We start from the raw sequence: 19,913 nt of genomic DNA, 5'->3' as shown, positions 1-19,913 counted from the left end.
TTTTTCTTACAAAGCCAACCTAAATGGTGTCCATGTATGGAATTCATTTAGTCTCCATGAACAACTCCTCCCTTCGTCTTTAAAAGAAAAACTGTCAAAGTCAGTTTTATAAAACAAATGACTTTCCCAGAGTTTTCTCACCAGCTTATCAATAAGGATGAGAAAAAATACTTCACAGCAAAATGATAAACTTTTAGAGCCCATTTTAAAAATTCACTTTTGTAACAGTAGCTGACACCATAATTCACTTGACACAGGCAGTAACAAGCTTATTGTGATTATTTTAGATACCCTGTAGGAACTGTGTCAGTAAGCTCTGAGAAGAGGATTTCTTTCTGTTGTCTGTGTGAGGCAAATGGGCCAAGTCCAAGTCAGGCGGGGAATAAAGCAAGGGAAAACTAGTTATTTCAAATGACAGTGTCTCCAATGAAAATAGAAACCAAGTGAATTTTACTTTCTATATTGTGACTTCAATTAGGGAATTTTTTCCCCACTGTAATACTTGTCTGATGTGTATAATAGAAATATAAAGACAATGGACTTGACTCTAAAAAGAATTTATTTTATTTTCAGCTTAGTTGGAGGCCATGTATATATATTTTAAAGGTCTGTTTCAAAGTTCTTATATTCAGAAAGAGTAGAAAATGTTACAGTGACAAAATAAGTAAAAACAGTGCTTTCTTAACAAAAAAACCTATAGGACAATAAATAAGGTGAGACTTCTTTTTCTTTTTGATGCCAGTATGTTATGAACCTCATGAAACCTATGTGTCTTAAATATAAACCTGATCTGATAGTTTTACTTTCAACTATTCTATCAGTTTCTTAAAACTAGGAGTCTTAGTACTAAAAGATGATGTATATTGTGGTCTGTACAACAGACAGGAACACTTTTTCTTTATTATAGGAAGTCAGGGCATTGGGGCATTGTGCCTGCCTCTGTATTGCTTGCGGACAACCAAATGGACAAATGGTCATCTTGTTTGACTATTTAAAAAACAAAGCAATGTGAGGTTATAAAAAGTGTGTCTTTATTAGATGTCAGACTGAATATGAAGCTAAAGATCAAGCTGCAAAAGGGGATGAAGCGACTCGAAAACGATTTCATGCATTTGTACTCTTTCTGGGAGAACTTTATCTTAACCTGGAGGTGAGGAGAAATGTTTCTTTTGTTAAATCCTGACAAGGGCTGAGGACATAAATTGATCTCAATAAGTAGTTTGTGTTCACATTTCCCTGTTGCCACATTAAGAGTGAAATGGGAGAGGGGTAATGAGAGAGAAAGAAACTAGTGACTTAGCACCTACTCGTGGTCATGTCTGTATGCTAATTGATGTTTAAGTTTTCAAAATACCTTTTTGAGTCTTTGCATCATAAATGATTTAGTATGTTTAGTATGTTGACTTCAAGTGGTGGCCCAAAGCAACTTACTCTACAGAACAAGAGGAGACTAGAGTTTCTGACTTTTCACCCTAATTCATGCAGAACAGTTCTTCTTTGCCCTATATTATGTATTAATCTTCCACATAAAATGCATTTGTACAAAGTCTACAGCTAAACATGTTTGTAAATTGATAATATGCTTGACTGTAAGCTTGCTAGTTAGTAGGCAGCGTAAGTGCTACACATTACCCTGAAAAGAGTTGTGTTTTTTTTGACTGGTGAATCCAGATAGAGGTTTATACCTTCTTAAACCCTGATTTGAAGAATTAATATCATAAACACCACTGAAAAGATACGTGAATCCACTATCAAATGTGCATCTCAGTGCATATAAAAGTCTACTATCCCTTTGTTGTTTTTGTTGTTGTTTTACCACAGGTGGACTTAATTTTTTTAAAAGCTCATGCCTTATTCTTTTTCAGTCTAAATTTTATATAAGCCAAAATAAAAGCACCAATCTAAATTAAAATGTGCCTCAAATGATGAGTCATTTTAAGAATGGTATTGTTTCCTATGTGGAAGTAATGTTGCTGGGTCTGTAGGGAATATAAAGATACATGGCTTCTGGACCTAAAATTTCTCTAGAAGGAGAGATAAGATATGTATACTACTCTAATGCAAAATAAGTATGTTTAAATACTATAAAAAGTATGAATAAGATGCTATGAGTTCAAAGAAGGTAGTAGCCTCATTGCCCAGAGAATACTTTATGAAGCAATAGCTTTAAAGTGAGCTTAAATTATTCTGACTGTATGGTATTTATGATAAATGAAAATTAAATTTTACCTGTAGTTTAATAGTTTTACTAGAAGTCTTAGTTACGTGTAAAGTAATTCTAGCTAATTCTGTCAAGATACCAGATTGTGTTCCTATGATTTTTGTACTTTTTAACTAAAATACTTAATTATGCCAATACCTTGTTAGACTGTTTATGTATCTGTATTATATTTTGGCATAGTTTTTAATTTTCTTTTGTCCCCAAAGATCAAGGGAACAAATGGACAGGTTACAAGAGCAGATATTCTTCAGCTTGGTCTTCGGGAATTGCTGAATGCCCTCTTTTCCAACCCTGTGGATGACAACTTAATTTGTGCAGTAAAATTACTGAAAGTAGGTTTTACTTTTTTTTCCCTTAAGATTTAAGTATTTACCCTTTAATGTATAATATAGAGGAAGAAGAAAAGTACATATAGTACACAAATGAATTAAAGATAAAATTATTGCTTTAAATATTGAGATTTTACTTTGACTGCTCTTAAATTTTTATGTATTAGAGAAACTGTATACTTATTGTTTAATATAAAAAACAAAATTGTAAAGTAAGAAATGGAAGTCCTTCGCCCCACCACCTACCCTCCCCTTCCCACGTCTGTGTGTGTTCTTACAAATGCTGTCTTATGTTACGACTTTTTTTTTCCACTTAACAGTAGATCTTCCCATGGCAACAAACACACAGATCTACCTGTTCCCTTTAGTAGCTTCTTAGTCTTCCATTGTATGTATGTACATTGTTTATTTAGTCCATTAGTGAACATTTGGGTTATTTTCAGTTTAGCCTCTGCAGCACTGTTAGTAATCTTTCATCATGTCTTTATATGTGCAGATATTTCTATAGCTTAAGTCCCTACACATAGATTTATTGGGTCAGCAAGCATGTGTACTTGAAATTGATGAGTGATGCGAAATTGCCCTCCCAAAGGCTGAGCCAGAGTGTTTATTAGTTTCTGTGAATTCCCTGTTTACATTAACTTTTTTTTTTTCTGATGGGTTTTTTTTTTTTTTCAATTCAAAACTTCTATATTGCCTATTGCATATTTCTACTTCTAGTCTATTGTTTGACGCCTTAACTTTAGTATCAATGCCTTTTACCCCAGAGCTCTCTTAATATTTGGATGTAGCTAAATCTGTCTTTTTTAAAATTTTAGGCCTAATGGCTGTGATTTGGTTAAGGATAGAGGTTCACAAACTTTTTGGTGTCAGGACCCCTTTACCCTCTTAAATTGAGGACCCCAAAGAGCTTTTGTTTATGTGGGTTTCATCTATCAGTGTTCACTGTGTTTGATCCCACCCTGTCTAGAGCAAGGGAGAATGAAGAAAACCAGAGACACAGGGAAAGTCTAGTCCAAACGACTAATGGACCACAGCTGCCACAGCCTACACCAGACTGAGTCCATCACAATTAGATGGTGCCCGGCTACCACCACCAACTGCTCTGACAGAGATTACAGTAGAGGGTCCTGGACTGAGCTGGAGAAAAAAATGTAGAAAAAAGTTATAACTCACAAAAAAAGATCACACTTACTGGTCTGACAGAGACTGGAGAAACTCTGAGAAGTATGGCCCCAGACACCCTTTAAACTCAGTACTGAAGTCGCTCCTGAGGTTCACCCCTTAGCCAAAGATTAGACGGGCCCATAAAACAAAATAAGACTAGATGGGCACACTAGCCCAGGGGCAAGGACGAGAGAGCAGAGGGGACAGGAAAGCTGGTAATGGGGAATCCAAGGTCTAGAAGAGGAGAATGTTGACACGTTGTGAGGTTGGCAACCAATGTCACAAAACAATGTGTATTAATTGTCTAATGAGAAACTAAATTGCTCTATAGACCTTCATCTAAAGCACAATAAAATATTTACTGTGTTTGAAATTAAAATTGAGAAATTTAAAAAATTCATTAAATGATTAAAAAAAAATAAACTCATTACATTATGAAAAATAACTGCTTGCCAAAACAAAAAAATTTAGTGAGACGACTAGTAATATTTTATTTTACATTTTATAAACCTTTTTAATGCCTGGCTTAATAGCTCGTTTCTTATGTCTGCTTCTGCACTATTGCAATATGTCATTTTGGTTGAATTAGGTGAAGAAAATCTGGCTTCATACAGATACGTAGTTGGAAAAGGGAGGAGTTTTTTCATAACCTTTTCAGATACTTATGGATATTCTTCTTTGATACCACACCAAAACTCAAATAGCAGTTTCTTAAAGGTTAGTTACAGTGTAGAATCTAAAACCATATTAGTGAAGTTTTCCTATTCTTTTGCTTTAAAATCCTTTGGTCTGTCTTGCCCTTTAAATGAATCAATGACTCTTATTACCTGTGCATTATTTTGTAACATCCTGCATTGATCATTTGGAAAATATTGATCCATTGAGTTGTATAGATCTTTTAAATGTTGACACATTTTATTATACAGTATAAAAAAATCACATCATTAATATCAACAATCTTATCAGAAAAGTCTTCAGCATTGAGAAAACTGTCAAGCTCACAGTGGTGGGTAGAAGTTTTCCAAAACTAATTTTTCCTTAAAGGCTTGAATTTTATCATTGGTGGCAAATACGTTCATTTGTTTTTCTCCAAGTGATGCAGCTGAGCATTTTTGGATACACAAGGATTTTAATTTTGGCAAGATGTCATTGGGGAGAGGGTGGGGATACAAAAAATGATGTTTAAAATTTACGGCGTATGTGGGGACCATGGTCTCAGGGAACATCTAGCTCAGTTGGCATAACACAGTTTATAAAGGGAATGTTCTACATTCTACCTTGGTGAGTAGTGTCTGGGGTCTTAAAAGCCTGTGAGCAGCCATCTAAGATCCTCCACTGGTCTCACCCCTTTGGGAGCAAGGGAGTGTGAAGAGGACAGGATACAAGGCAAAGATTAGTCCGAAGGACTAATGGACCACAGCTACGAAGCAAGGCCTCTACTAGACTGAGACTAGTGCAGCTTGATGGTGCCCGGCTACCACCACTGACTGCTCTGACTGGGATCACAACAGAGGGTTCTGGACAGAGCTGCAGAAGGATATAGAAAAAAATTCTAACTCACAAAAAAAAAAGACCAGATTTACTGGCCTAAAGGAGCCTGGAGAAACCCCAAGAGTATGGCCCCCAGACACCCTTTTAGCTCAGTGGTGAAGTCACTTCCAAGGTTCACCGTTCAGCCAGGGAGTGGACAGCCCCATAAAACCAAATGGGACTAATGAGGCACAGCAGTCCAGGGACAAGGACTAGAAGGCAGAAGGGGACTGGAAAGCTGGTGATAAGGAACCCAAGGTTGAGTAAAGATAGTGTTGATGTGTTGAGTTTGTTAACCATTGTCATAGGGCAACATGTGTACTAACTGTTTAATGAGAAACTATTTTTATCTGTAAACCTTCATCTCAAGTGAGAATAGCAGCACAATTGGAAGAGCGTAGTTGATGTTACTGAGCTGTGCATGTAGAAATTTTTGAAATGGTGTATCTTTGGCTGTGTATATTTTCACCAAAAAAAAAGTTCGAGAAGGGAGAGGGTTGGCGTGTCGTAGGGTTGTTAACCAGTGTCATAAAACAATATGTGTACTACTGTTTCATGAGAAACTATTTGTTCTGTAAACCTTCACCTGAAGTACAATAAAAATAAAAATAATTTACAGCCTATCTTAGTCGTATAGGAAATGTAACATATAGCTGAGGAAATATAATTGACAAGTTATCAAATCCATGATTAAAGTTCTGCTATAATTCTTTGTATTAGTTTCTCTTGGTCAAGAAAATCATAGAGGGTATAAAGGTGCCTAAATATTAAATGGTAGGCAGAATATAATTGGGAATATCCCTTTTCACCTGCTAAATTAATCTTGTTCAAAGAATAATTGGAACTGCTGCTGATATCTTCTTAAAATTTCTATACTCTTGAATTCCTTACTTTACTAACATCTGCCTTTTTAGTTGACAGGGTCAGTTTTGGAAGATGCCTGGAAGGAAAAAGGAAAGACTGATATGGAAGAAATTATTCAGAGAATTGAAAATGTTGTCCTAGATGCAAATTGCAGCAGGTGGGAAAAGAAATAATGTAGACAACCACTAAATCTCAATTTCTTGTTTTTCTCTGGGTTTGTTTAATCTGCTATACTTCATCAGAGTAATTAAAATCTTATAGATCTACATTAAGATATAATATTTTACTTATGGCTTCTGCTCACTGGCCATTTGTGTTCAGTTACATTTATAAATTGAAAAGTTAAGATTTTTCAGTAGTACGATGTGACGTCAGCCCATTGATTCAGACTTGTTCAACAGATAAGTACAGTAAGTATAAAATGTTTGAAGGATAACCACTCTTTAAGAACCATATAGTCTGCAGTTACATAGGAGACTTTCAGGGCTGTTAAAAAAGCAAATTTATGACGTTATAGGAAATTTCATGAAGATGAACGCATTGGATATGCATGTTAAATGTAGTAAGTAAAGTTTTAAGAGTCTTTTGAGGTATTTTAGAGTGTGACAAGACTTATGATAGATACGTTTTAACTCCTTTTTGGCTTTTGTCTATAGAGATGTAAAACAGATGCTCTTGAAGCTTGTAGAACTCCGGTCAAGTAACTGGGGTAGAGTCCATGCAACCTCCACATACAGAGAAGCAACACCTGAAAATGATCCTAACTATTTTATGGTAGGTGTGCCAGTGTTTACATTTTAAGTTTTTGCTTGTTGCTTGAATTCAGTTTTGGAAATTTCTAGATCAGTTACGTAAAGCTGTTCTGAGAATTTAATTCCTAATAGCTCTTTTCCCTGGCTTATGGTCGTATGACAGCCAGCAGACCAGGTAAATGATGAGGAGAAAAGACCTGGAAGCCACCAGCGAAGGGTGGACTAGAGAAAGATCCATCCAGTGGCAGGGGTGATGATAAGGCTTGGGCTCGAGTGAGCACAGGGGTGCCAGGAAGAAATTTCTCCAGAGAATTCATAACCAAGGGCCTGCATCTTAAACTGTTACTTAGCATGTTTTAGGAAGGTAAATTAAAGTAAAAGGGTTACCAGGCTAATGATTACCTGAAGCTCCTGATGTGACCAAACATAAAGCAACTGCAGAGGAATGCTGCTGCAACCCAGATCACAGGACTTCTTTTAAAAAAAGACATACTGCTAAAAATGAGCTAATACTAAGTCACAGTGTACAACAGAAAGATTCACCGTGAGTGTGACAGACAACAGATAGAAGGCTTAGGACCACAAGAACTTGAGATAATAGAAATCCGAAAGCCATAAATTTTTTTTTTCCCCAGTGAAATACAAATGGCTGCTAGGAAGTTCCTTTTTTATATAAACTTGTTCTTGAATTATCAGGTGCAGACAGTTGACATCTGCCATGCTTCATTAATTAATGTGCTTAAAAAATCAGTTCTGAAATTATTACATATTTTTATCACTTTGATTCATCCTAGAATGAACCAACGTTTTATACATCTGATGGTGTTCCTTTCACTGCAGCTGACCCAGGTATGTTGTCTCACAAATTTTTCCCCATTTTTTTCTAAGGTAGTAAATTATGGAAAACAATAAATCATAGCCTTACTAGCACAAAATTGTGACTTTTGGAAGTGTTCACAGCATTCTAAAATGCTAGGGTAAAGGTTTGTCTCATACAAAACATTCTTTACAGTGACCACTTGAACCATTTCAGATGGAAAGTCAGACTCGGTATGTAGTTACTCTACTTTGACAATGAAGGGCTGGAAGAATCCCTCAGTTAAATGCAACCAATTTTATATTTCCTCTAATGTGTGTTAATTAACTCCACTTTCGAGTGGTTAGAATGGAGGGGAAAGATGGTTTTAGATCCTTGTATAGTCAGCAGTTTTCATTATATAGGTTGATACTTGTAGATGCTGAAAATTATAGCTAGTGGGCCAAAGATAATTAAACCTAAATCTCTGCTTAGTTCCCCTTCCAAAAAGGGACCATTTATAGAAAGATCACTTTAATTGTGGTAGATAGGACTGCAGTGTGAGGGATAGAGAAATTTTCGCATTAATAGTAAAGTGGTATACAATTTCTTCATTTAGTTTTAATGCAGTTTGGTACAATCTACAATCAGTTTATCATGGGAATTTTCCCGTTTGTTTCCTCAGAACAGGGACTGATTATCCTGTGCCTCTAGTGCTAAAAGAGGCAGAAGATCTGCTTAACTTTCAATTTTAAATTTTTAAGCATTTTAAAAATATAAGAAAATACTAACTGATCTTTTCACTGTAAAGGTTAAAACAGTGTCATTTTTGTCATAATATATACTTAGATATTTTTAAAAAAACAAAAACTCTTATAGATTGTAATAAACTATTCTCTGTTCCCTAATTGCTTCCCTTCATGAAGTAATTACAGTCCTGAAGTTGATTTCAATGTGTATCATTTCATTGTGTCTTTCTACTTACATACACGAACAGTAGGTATTATCACACAGTTGTATTAGCCTAAGGTATACTGTGCATATTCTTTTGTAACTTTTTTTCCCTAATATTATTTATTTTTGGTACTGTCCACGTTGATTTGTGTGGCTTTAGTTTGTTCATTTTAAAATGCCAAGTGATAATCCACTCAGAGTAAAGCACAGTTTATGCATCCCTCTACTTTTGGGTAGATGGGTGGTTTACATCTGTTTGTTATTACAGACATCTTTATTATGTAGGCCTTGTGTACATGCAGGTGTTTTAGGGTGAGGAAGTAGAATTAAATTATAGACTATTTGCATCTTCAACTCTGCTGAATGTTGCTAAATTGCTTTCCAAAGGAGTTACACCACTTACTTTTCCAACCAGCAATATGCAAGTGTTCCTACTGTCTATCCTTGAGACTTATTTGTGTTAGTTTGATTATATGACCATTGTATCGTGCTGTTATTTTAATTTTTATTTTCCCAACTACTAGTAATAATGAGTTTTTCATGCCCCCCCCACCATGGGGTTTATTAGGGAAGTAACAGGTCACAATTCAGGATCAGGATCAACTTGGAAGTAACAAGAACAACTCAGGATACAGTTTTTTTTCATGTTTTTATTGGCCTTTTGATTTTTTAAGAATTGGCGGTTTGTATTCTTTGCCCAATTTTTATTAGGTCATTTGACTTATTGATTTGTAATTCCTTATATATTTTAGAAGTTGATCCTTAGTCAGTCGAGGGTTTCAGTTATCTTCTGGTATGTGGCCGTCTTTCCATTTTGTTTATGGTATCTTATCTTATAGAAACTTAAGCTTTTTTGTTTTTTATACTTTATTTTTGTTGAGAATATAAACAGCAGAACATAACACCAATTCAGTGGTTTCTACATGTACAATTCAGTGACATTGCTTACATTCTTTGAGTTGTGCAACCATTCTCACTCTCCTTTTCTGAGTTGTTCACTTGCATTATCATAAACTTACTGCCCCTTAAATTTCCTATCTGATTCTTTGAGTTGCTGTTCTCAGTTTGATCCCATATAGATAGATCTTAAAAGAGCATAATACTCAAGGCAGACATTCTTTACTAGTTAAGCTGAACTATTGTTTGGTTTCAAGAAGACTTCAGGGGATATTTTTGGCTAAAGGTTTAAAGATTATCTCAGGGCAATAGTTTAAAGGGTTCATCCAGCCTTCATGTCTCCAGAAAGTATAGATTCTGTGAGAATCTGAAATTCTATTGTGCATTTTCCCCCTTTTGGTCAGGATTCTTCTGTAGAATCTTTTATCAGAATGTTCAGTAATGGTAGCTGGGCACCATCCAGTTCTTCTAGTCTCAGGGCAAAGGAAGCAGTCATTCATGGAGGCAATTAGCCACACATACCATTTCCTCCTCCTATTCTTGACTCTCCTTTTTCCTCTGTTGCTCCAGGTTAATAGGGAACAATTGTTGTGCCTTGGAGGGCTGCTTGCAAGCTTTTAAGACCTAAGGCATTACACAAGAAACTAGGTGGTAGAACAGAAGGACTAAACATGTTATAAGGCCAATTAACTGGGATGTCCCAGGAAACCATGACCCTAAACTTCCAACCAAGGAACCGAATCGCATGTTGTACATAAGCAGCTTCAGCAGCTACTTTTTTTTTCATTGTTATAAATATCTGTCACAGTACTTTTGCCAGTTCAACTTTTTACAAGTGTACAAATTATTGATAGCAATTACAGTAATCAGCCATGCAACCCTACCCTTAATCAACGCGATTTTTCTATCACTGTGAACTGAAACTGAGTACTCCGTAAGCAATAACCCCCCACTTCTCCCTCCCTCCCACACCTGGTAACCACTAAGAAACTTTGGTCTCTCTACATTTGACTGTTCTTGTCTTTTTTTTATAAGTGAGATCATACAATATTTGTCCGTTTGTGATAGGTTTATTTTGCTCAGCATAATGTCTTCAGGCTCCATCCATGCTGTAGCATGTATCAAGACTTCATTTCTCTTACTGAGACTTCATTTCTCTTACTGGCTGAGTAGTATTCCATTGTATGTATGTGCCACATTTTGTTTATCCATTCATCTGATAAGGGGCATTTAGGTTGTTTCCACCTTTTGGCTATTGTGAATAGTGCTGCAGTGAACATTGGTGTGCAAGTTTCTGTTTGAGTCTCATTCGAAGTCATTTGGGTATATACCTAGGAGTGGAATTGCTGGGTCATATGGTAGTTCTATTTTTTGAGGAACTGGCACACTATTTCCACAATGGCTATACCATTTTGCATTCTACCAGCAATGGATAAGGGTTCCAGTTTCCCTACATCCTCGCCAACATTTGTTATTTTCTGGGTTTTTTTATTTTATTTTTTTGTCATAGTCATCCTTATGGGATTGAAATGGTATCTTATTTTGGTTTTGATTTGCATCTCTCTGATGACTAATGACTGGTTTTTGGAGCTGTAGCAATGCAGGGTCACTATAAGTTGAATCAGCTCGATGGTAATGGGTCAGGGTTTTTTTGTTGTTTTTTTTTGATGACTAATGACGTTGAGCATCTTTTCATGTGTTTGGTGGCCATTTGTATGTCATCTTTGGGAAACTTTGTGTTTTAAATGTAAGCAAAAATATCAGTTTCGTTTGTGCTTTCTATGATTTGTTCAAGAAATCTTCCTTTACAATATCAAAATTCTACTTTCTTCTAAAAGTCTTACTTCGTTGCTTTTCATATGTAGGTCTTTAATTCATCTGGCTAATTTTTGTGGATGAAATATAGTAGGAATTGAATATATTTTTCACAGCCTATTATCTCAGCAACAGTTATTAGTCATCCTTCTTCTCTTAGTTATATAATGCTGACTCTTGTGTACCAGGTGACTCCTGTATAAACTTGCATGTTTCATTCCTGTATTTAAGCTTGTGCATCTTTTCTTCCATTTGTCTCTCTAGACCAGTGCCACTGTTTTAATCACTGTTACTTTACTATACATTTTGCTGTATCTAGTAAAACAAATCTTCTCTCTTCCCCTGTTCTTCACCTTGATTCATTTTGGTTCTTTGTTCTTTATCTGTGTCTAGTCTGCTGTTTATCCTATTTAATTACTTCTGGTGACTATTTTGTTGGTAGAAATGCAATTCGGTTTTCAGATCTGTGTTTTGTTCAGAGGATTTTGTTCTTAAATTTTCAGGTCCTTTTTCTCATCATGCTGAACATGCTTACTTTTGTTTTATCTATTCTAACCCTGCTGTTATTTCTGATTATCACACATGGGAAATTGTTTCCTTATGTCATGATTTTTTTTTTTTATTGTGACCTCATCTTTAACTGTCTTTTAAACTTTTATTTGGAAATGATTTCAAATTTGCAGAAAAGTTACAAAAATAAAACTGGTACAAAAAACATCCATCTACCCTTTACTCAGATGTACCTTTTGTTATAACAGTTTACTTCATTTACTTTATCATTTGTGCTCTCACCATACATATAATTAAGTTACATATATTATGACCTTTATGAATGCTTCAGTGTTTTAACTGTCTTTTTGTTTTTCTTCATGAAAGCCCCTTGTGTTGGACTGTAGGAACATCTGTCCAAAGTGGATTTTATGTTTGTTCCTGCCAGGAGCCACAGGAGCATCACTGGCTTGGGACAAGTTTTTATTTTCTTGTCATAGAGGTCTTTTATGTGGGTAGTAGGAATTTGAGGTGCAGGCTGATCATTATAAATTCTCTGGAGAGGCAGTTTTTCCAGAGTGCTTCTGTCTCCATTCCAAACTAAGGGCAGAGACGACCAAGTTTTTATGCCATCTCCTTTGCCACTGAGTTGGTTTTTAGTTTTTGCTTTTCCTGGTCCACCCCTTGCGTGAGATATTAGCCATTTGAGGGTCCTGGGTTTGTGCAGGGTGAGCTAGGATTGGGGTCTGAATTCCAGATTCCTGTTTCATTTGGGCCCAAGGCCTAAATTTCTGACCTTCCATGAGTTTTAAAATCCAAGCCCCTTGGTTACTGAGACCACAGTCTACCAGCCTCCCAGCTGCAGCAGTTTCAGTAGTTATATGTATGATTTTTAGTTCTGTTTTCTGTCCTCTAGTAATTTGATGTGCATACATTTAAAAGAATGTCTTACGTAGTATCTCATAAGTGTTTGTAGCAGGACGATTTTATGGTTAACAAATTTTCCACATTGTCAGAATTGGAAGTCAAAATGCCAGCAACCCCTTTAAGTTGCAGCTGTAGTTTTATAGAGACTGACAATCTTGGAAAACATGATCTTTACCTAGTGTAATTATCTTTCAAAATTGGAGATGGCTGCTGTGCATAAACTAATTTTTATGGTAGTTAGTTTTAATATAAACTGATCCATTTTATTATTCAGAGGTAAGAACTTCCTTCCATGCTAATCTTAAAAGGGATCAAATAAATAGGACCCTTCTGTGCCAAGACACTTGTCAGATAGAGATTTAGATCGCCCGTATTACCTTGGAAGAGCGCAACCTTGGGAAATTTTGGGTCTGGCAGAGCTGAAACATCTTCCAGGTGGCTGTCTTTCAGCTTTCTCTAGGGGAGGGAAAAAGAAGAAATCTCTGTGCTCAGAACCTTTGATTAGCCTCATCTGACAGAACTGTGAACCATTGGCTGTTACCTGCTAACCAGAAAGCTCACTTTAGGAGTAATGGGGGACCTAGGAGCCAGAAGTGTTTGAATAAAATCCTTCCTTCTGGAAGGAAAAGCAAGAGTAAGGAAGGGCATGTTCTTCCCAACAAGCCATATAGTTTTTGGTCTGGTGGAAAGAGGCAGTAGAGAATGTAAACAACATTCACATTGGCTGTAAAATGTATTCTGGTATATTCACAGTTGTTTTCCCTTCCAATTTACACTGAGAAGAATATTATATATAATTATTTTAAGATTCATGAGCATGCAGGAGGGGCAACAGCAAGCCAATTAAAATTTAAATTTTGTAAAACTGCTTAAATACATAATCGAGAGTTTACTGCTATTAAACATTGGATCTACTTAAATGAAAGTCAGTATAAAAATGAGAATTTTGAGGAATAACTGGCCATTTCGTATAATGTTTTTTCTCAGCATTGTATTTTATTGTCTTACAGATTACCAAGAGAAATATCAAGAGTTACTTGAAAGAGAAGACTTTTTTCCAGATTACGAGGAAAATGGAACAGATTTATCGGGAGCTGGTGATCCGTAAGTTATCTTTAGCTACTAACTTTCTTTGTGAAATTTCTCTGTCGACATTTCTAGATGGAGTTCGGAATAGAAAAAAGGAGGTGATGGGAAAGAATGTGCATTTTGCTTTCATGGTGTTATACATAAATGCGCTGCTGTTGAGTCGATTCTGACTCATAATGACCCTATAGGATGGAGTAGAACTGCCATATAGGGTTTCCAAGGAGTGGTTTTTGGATTTGAACTGCTGACCTATTGGTTAACAGCCTTAATGCTTAACCACTGCACCACCAGGGCTCCTGGTGGTATACATGATGGGTACTTATTTATCAGAAATTTTCAGAAAATCGTTAGAAAATTCACACAGAAACTAAGATTCTGAAAATATATATATGTATAGTTGAGGGGGAGAAAACTTAAAATGTGACATATTTAAGCTTTTTTTTAAATTTAAATACATCCTATCATTATACCTAAGTAGCTCTAAATTTACTGTAAGATCTTGGGCAAGTTCTCTGCCTGTTTCTCAATCTATAAAATGAAAATAGTATGACATTAACAACTGAAGTTTTATAAGAACTAAATGATTAATACATAAAAAACACTTGAAGCAGCCTTCTGGCCCATAGTAAAATTGCTCAAATTTTAACTCTTAAGGATAAATTAAAATTTAAAAAGATACAGATTACTTACTATATAAAAATGTTTGGACTGATAGGAAGATGTACATTATAGTCCTGCTGTCATATCTCAATTTCTTTACCTGACATTCTTTGTAGTAAAACTTTTAATATATTACTCATTCTCCATCAGATTGCACTATATTTTGCCATAGAAGGACCAGTACTTTTGAGGTTTGGTCCTAGCTGTGTTAACAAATGCATGAATTTGGGCAAGCTACTTATGTTCTCTTCCTGAGTAGGAGTTTTTCTTACATCTCATTTCTCATGTGTGTTGTAGGGTTTTGTTTTATTTTTTTAAGTGAACCACCTCTGTTCTCTTTGTATCTAGTGATATTTAATTATTGTCTAATTTGAGATCTAGTAATGTTGCTGTCTTTTTATATACTAGTTTAATAATTTAAAAAAAAAAAAAAAAAAAACAGGGAAATAAGAACCCAGGCAGGAGTAGCAAGTAGCTGGGTGTATTACTGGAAGTAAAGTTGTTCTCGGCATGAACTTCAGGTTATCTTCTAAAGTTGTGCTGGGTAAGCATCATATTCTCTTGCCCTAATGAACTCATGGCTGTTTCAGCATACTGCCTAATACTGGAAAAGGGGGAAGGATAGAAGGAAAAAGACCCATCAGCAATTGGCAGAATTGGCAAGATAGTTTTGTCACCCTTGTAGGTGGAAGAGGATATTGGTGGGAAGGTGTAAAACAGCATCATGTTATGGAGAAAAGTGTAGAAAAGGTGAAAGATTTAGAGTCAAATTCTGGATTTACCACTTACTTACACAGGTATTACGTTATTTAACCTCCCAAAAGTCTCACTTTCTTCAGCTCTAAAGTGAAGATGATAGTAGTACCTATCTTCTTAAGCTGGTTATAAGAATTCAGTAAGAAGTATATATTAAACCCTTGATTGGCACTTTAAACATACCCTCCACCTCTGCCCCCACACACACACTCAACCCTGGAAAGCTTTGCTTTCTACTGTTTTTAAACTACCTAATAGTTGAAAAAAACCTGGGATAGATGATCTCAAAAGTAGCTTCCTGTTATGCAAATCTCATTGCAGGAATCACCTAGTTTGATTTCTGATTTCAAGTAGACCTAAAATAATCATCATTAGAAGTAAATGGCACACCTGAAATTGTTATAATTTTAGTATAATTATTTATTGATAAGGTAAATTTATGAGTTTATTAACAATCTTGACCTTTGATTTAACTTTTAGATTAGGTGATAGAATTTAATATGTACATCTAAAAGTATAGCAGAATCTTGACTTCAAACACAAGGGACTCAGAATCCAGTTGTAAAATTCAACTCTTCAGATTAAGCATTTTGTTGTCTGAGGATTAACACCTGTGTAACTTTTAAATAGCTGGTCCCTTGCGTTCTATTATAACTCATTCTAGAGAAGTTATGTCACATACATTACTTTTTGTGGCTTAGCATCTTCATTTTCTGAATTGAACAACATTAAACTTATAACTCATCTTTGCATCTTTTGCAGATACTTGGATGATATTGATGATGAGATGGACCCAGAAATAGAAGAAGCTTATGAAAAGTTTTGTTTAGAATCAGAGCGTAAGCGAAAACAGTAAAGTTGAATTTCAGCATTCAGTTTTATAAAGCAGTTTAGGTATAATCTAGCAGAACCCAGGAAAGCAAGTAAATGCGTCACACTTATACCAAATTAAGGATTTTGAGTTATGTTATTAATGTATGCAACTTTAATTTTAACACTATCTGCCAAAATAAACGTTATTCCCTATAACTTAAAATGTGTATATATATATAATAGTTTATTATGTACAGTTAATTCCACTGTTTTGGCTGCAATAAAATCCATTTTGAAATAAATGAAATGTTGAAAGTAAATTTTGCTAGATGGTTAGAAGCTTATCCTTTAAATCCTACTTTTCTTGGGGAACAAGTCTTAGCCTGGAAATCTGTATGACTGCAAAAATGTAGCATCCTTTTTTAGATAAATGAGTATTGGAGCTTTCATTTTAGTTTGATAGTGTCTCAGTGAGATTTCAAATATGAATCACAGTCATGAAAATCCTTAGCACTAAAGGCTCGGACTATAACATTAACAACTAATGTTACATATGCAGATACTATTTGATACAAAGGGCTTTTAAAATGTTATTAAAAGAAAGACTTCCAGAACTCCCAGCAAAACAACCACGACTTCACTGAGGATTTACTCCAATTCTAGAATTGTTCTTTCAGTTACTTTTATGCCTTTAACATTTTTTTCACCTTACTAACTTCATTATCCTAAGGCCTAAAACATGATTCTGCTTTATTTATAAGGGTTTCTCATTTTTATTTTGTAGCATGAGTTGCATTGACTTTTTTACTAGAGAATTTTACTAGATCTTTGTCACTCAAGTTTTCATCTGCTTTATAATTGATACACCTTGAGGATCACTTTTCTAATACTTTTACTACAATGTGGTACCACCCCGCCCTATTTAAGTAATATTTTTACCTAATGTCAAAAATCTTTTTCCAACTAACTAAAAGTAGAACTTAATGTAAAAAAGGACTGCTTGTAAATATGCATGTAAATAGTTCTGTTAACAATCCACTGTTCTATATTTGGTACATCTGTGTATGTTAATACAGTTAGCTTTCTTCCTTTTCTGCTTGTTTGTCCAGTCTGAATTAAAATTAGACTTTAAATAAAATTTAAATAGTTTTGTTTCCTCTGAGTGTTTGGATTAGTACACTGATATTTTAAAGAATTTGCTGTTGAACTTTTTTACGTAACACACAGTAAAACTACCTGGAGGCCTGAAATCGGAGAAACCATACTATGATAGAATACATTCTATTCAATGTCTATTAAGTAAGAGTTCAGTTCAACAAGTCTGTATGGAAAAATGAGGGAATCCAGATGTTTTAATGTTTTATATTATCGTAATAGGGAAGTATGTATGTTGTTGGGGTTTTTGGAAATTGCTGTATTCAGAATCCTTTTTTTTTTCCCCAAAAATGGCTCCTGTAATATGGTGTCTGTTACCATAATCGTGTCTATTACCATAATCCACAATTCTCTAAAGATAGTGATCACTGTAAATCTTTGGCATGGAGGGTGGAGGGAAGGGGCAGCGCACATTAGACCAGGGACCAAGGAATGCACACTGTACATACTTAAAACTTCTAGCATTTGCTCTGTGAATGGCCACCCAGTTTTTGTGTGTTAGTTCATTGTCTCCAACTACTACTATACTCACAATAGCCACTAACAGGATCAATATATGTTCTAGTTACTAGTCTGCTCAAAAAACTACCCAACCTTAGTGTTTTAAAACTAACGACCATTTGATTATCCTCATGGATTCTGTGGTTCAGGAATTTGGACAGGTCACAACAGAAGTGTTGAAGCCAGAATGAGAGCCAGTGCTGAGATGACTTGAAGCCAGGACTTGACCAGGACTGTTGATGAAAACCACCTACATGTGGCCTCTCCACGTGGCTTGGACTTCCCACAGCATAGTAACTGGATTCTGAGGGGGAACATTCCAAAAGAATAAGGAAGAAGCTGCATTCAGAAGTTATTCAGCATTTCTTCTACAGTCTCTTGGTTCTAAGTGAGTCACTAAAGCCATATCAGGTTCAAGGGGAAGGGACATAGGACCTCCCCCCCCGTTTATGAGAGGCCATCAAGGAGCCATGGTGTGTGTCAGTAAATGGGTATTAGGATCTATTGTAGGAATTTGAGCTTTGGTTGATGTCTTAGTCTGGGTTCTCTAGAGAAGTAAAACCAGTGAAGCATGTATACGTACAGAGTTATCTCAAAAAAAGTGCTCTTGTGAATGTAGAAGCTGGCAAATCCCAAGTCCATGGATCAGGCATCAAGCTGGAGACTTCACCTGACTGATGTAGCTGCAGGGGCTGAGGAACCCAAAATCAGCAGGTAAGACCGCAGGCTGCTAGCTCACATGCTGTGGAAGCTGACTAATTTCAAGATTGGCAGGCAATACTGCAGGTTGCTGGCTCAAGTTCCAAGAACTGGAGGTAAGATAATGATGAGCTGGATGCAGTTTCCAGAGTGAGTAAAAGCCACAGAGCTTTGCCAAAACATATATATTGGATGCAGGCCACACCCCTGAGGAAACTCCCCTTACAACTGATTGATCACATCATGGAGGTGATTATATTATATCACAAAATGGAGGGTAATTACATCATTACATAACTGCCAAACCATTGAGACTCATGGCTCAGCTAGTTGGGTAATTTTGGAGGGTCTAAGTCCCTGGGTCGCTGAGTTGAAATCTGTGCAGTTTGTGCTCATCTACCAACCTAAAGGTTGTTAGTTCAAACCTACCCAGTGGTGCCACAGAAAAAAGGCTTGGTAATCTGCTTCTGTAAGGATTATAGCCAAGAAAAGTCTATGGAGCAATTCTAAAACACATCTGTAACAAATGGAATTGCCGTAAGTCAGAATGAACTTTATGGCAATGGGTTTGGTTTTTTTAGTTCCTAAAACACCAGAGGTTTGCTCCAGATTGGGTATTCGCAGAAAGCTGGGGCAATTTTATGATTCGGTATGCCAATAAATCTTACCTATACGGAGGCTAGATGAGAAAGAAAAAAGCTGTAATTGTTTTGTTTTAAAGTGTCACTCAGTGAGAAAGGAGACTATTTGGTATTTTGTGGGTTACACAATGACCTTGTCTTAAGTGAATATTCTATCATGTCCAGCTTCAGATCAATTCCCAGATGTCAGGGAATTGTTAACATTTCCTGCCTATCCAGTTTAGATTCCATGATCCATTGTTTGTGTCACTCACACATGAAAGAATAAAACCTGTCCCAAGACTGAAATCAGCTCAGACTGAAACAGAAAAAAGCCTCACGGTTAATCAGGCTGGGAGGATAGATAACTCGAGCCACAAAGTTAACAGGAAATATTGTTTGTCCCAACGTCATAGAGCAGCTGTAAAATGCCACTATCACCCCTCCTTGTGTGACCACTGCTTTCTTATCAATGATGCCCCCAGACCTGCTTTGCTGATGGGTTTTTTTCCTTCCGTCCTCCCTTTTCCAGTATGAAGCAATGTGTTGAAACAGCCATGAGTTCATTAGGGTAAGAGAATATGATGCTTACCTAGCACAACTTTTAGAAGTTAACCTAAAGTTCATGCCAACAACAACTTACACTTCCAGTGATATACCCAGCAGGGCTGAACCTTCCTACTCCTGCCTGGGTCCTTATTTCTCTGTAATTTTTAAAATTATTTAACTAGCATGTAAAAAGTACAGCAACATTACTAGATCTCTAACTAACCAATAATTAAATATCACTAGATAATGAGTTGAAACCGACTCTATGGCAATGGGTTTGGTTTTGGTTTTAGATACAAAGAGAATAGAGGTGGTTCATTTAAAAACAAA

At 36.0% G+C, this 19,913-nt stretch overlaps 1 protein-coding gene across 1 annotated transcript in view; it reads left to right on the top strand.

The window, feature by feature from the left end:
• PAIP1 (poly(A) binding protein interacting protein 1) overlaps positions 1–18,126 on the top strand; it is a 35,139-nt gene extending 17,013 nt beyond the window's left edge. The window contains 7 exon segments of the mRNA XM_023742515.1: positions 1,039–1,150; positions 2,428–2,553; positions 6,162–6,268; positions 6,768–6,885; positions 7,658–7,712; positions 13,752–13,845; positions 16,009–18,126. Of these exon segments, the coding sequence (XP_023598283.1) occupies positions 1,039–1,150; positions 2,428–2,553; positions 6,162–6,268; positions 6,768–6,885; positions 7,658–7,712; positions 13,752–13,845; positions 16,009–16,102 (706 nt within the window). The 3' untranslated portion in view covers positions 16,103–18,126.
• Positions 18,127–19,913: the final 1,787 nt, after the last annotated feature.

The sequence above is a fragment of the Trichechus manatus genome, unplaced genomic scaffold, assembly GCF_000243295.1.
Source record: "Trichechus manatus latirostris isolate Lorelei unplaced genomic scaffold, TriManLat1.0 scaffold00212, whole genome shotgun sequence".
Classification (NCBI taxonomy): Eukaryota; Metazoa; Chordata; class Mammalia; order Sirenia; family Trichechidae; genus Trichechus; species Trichechus manatus.
Note: the sequence above shows the minus strand (reverse complement) of the source record. Positions and strands in the feature narration are given on the sequence as shown.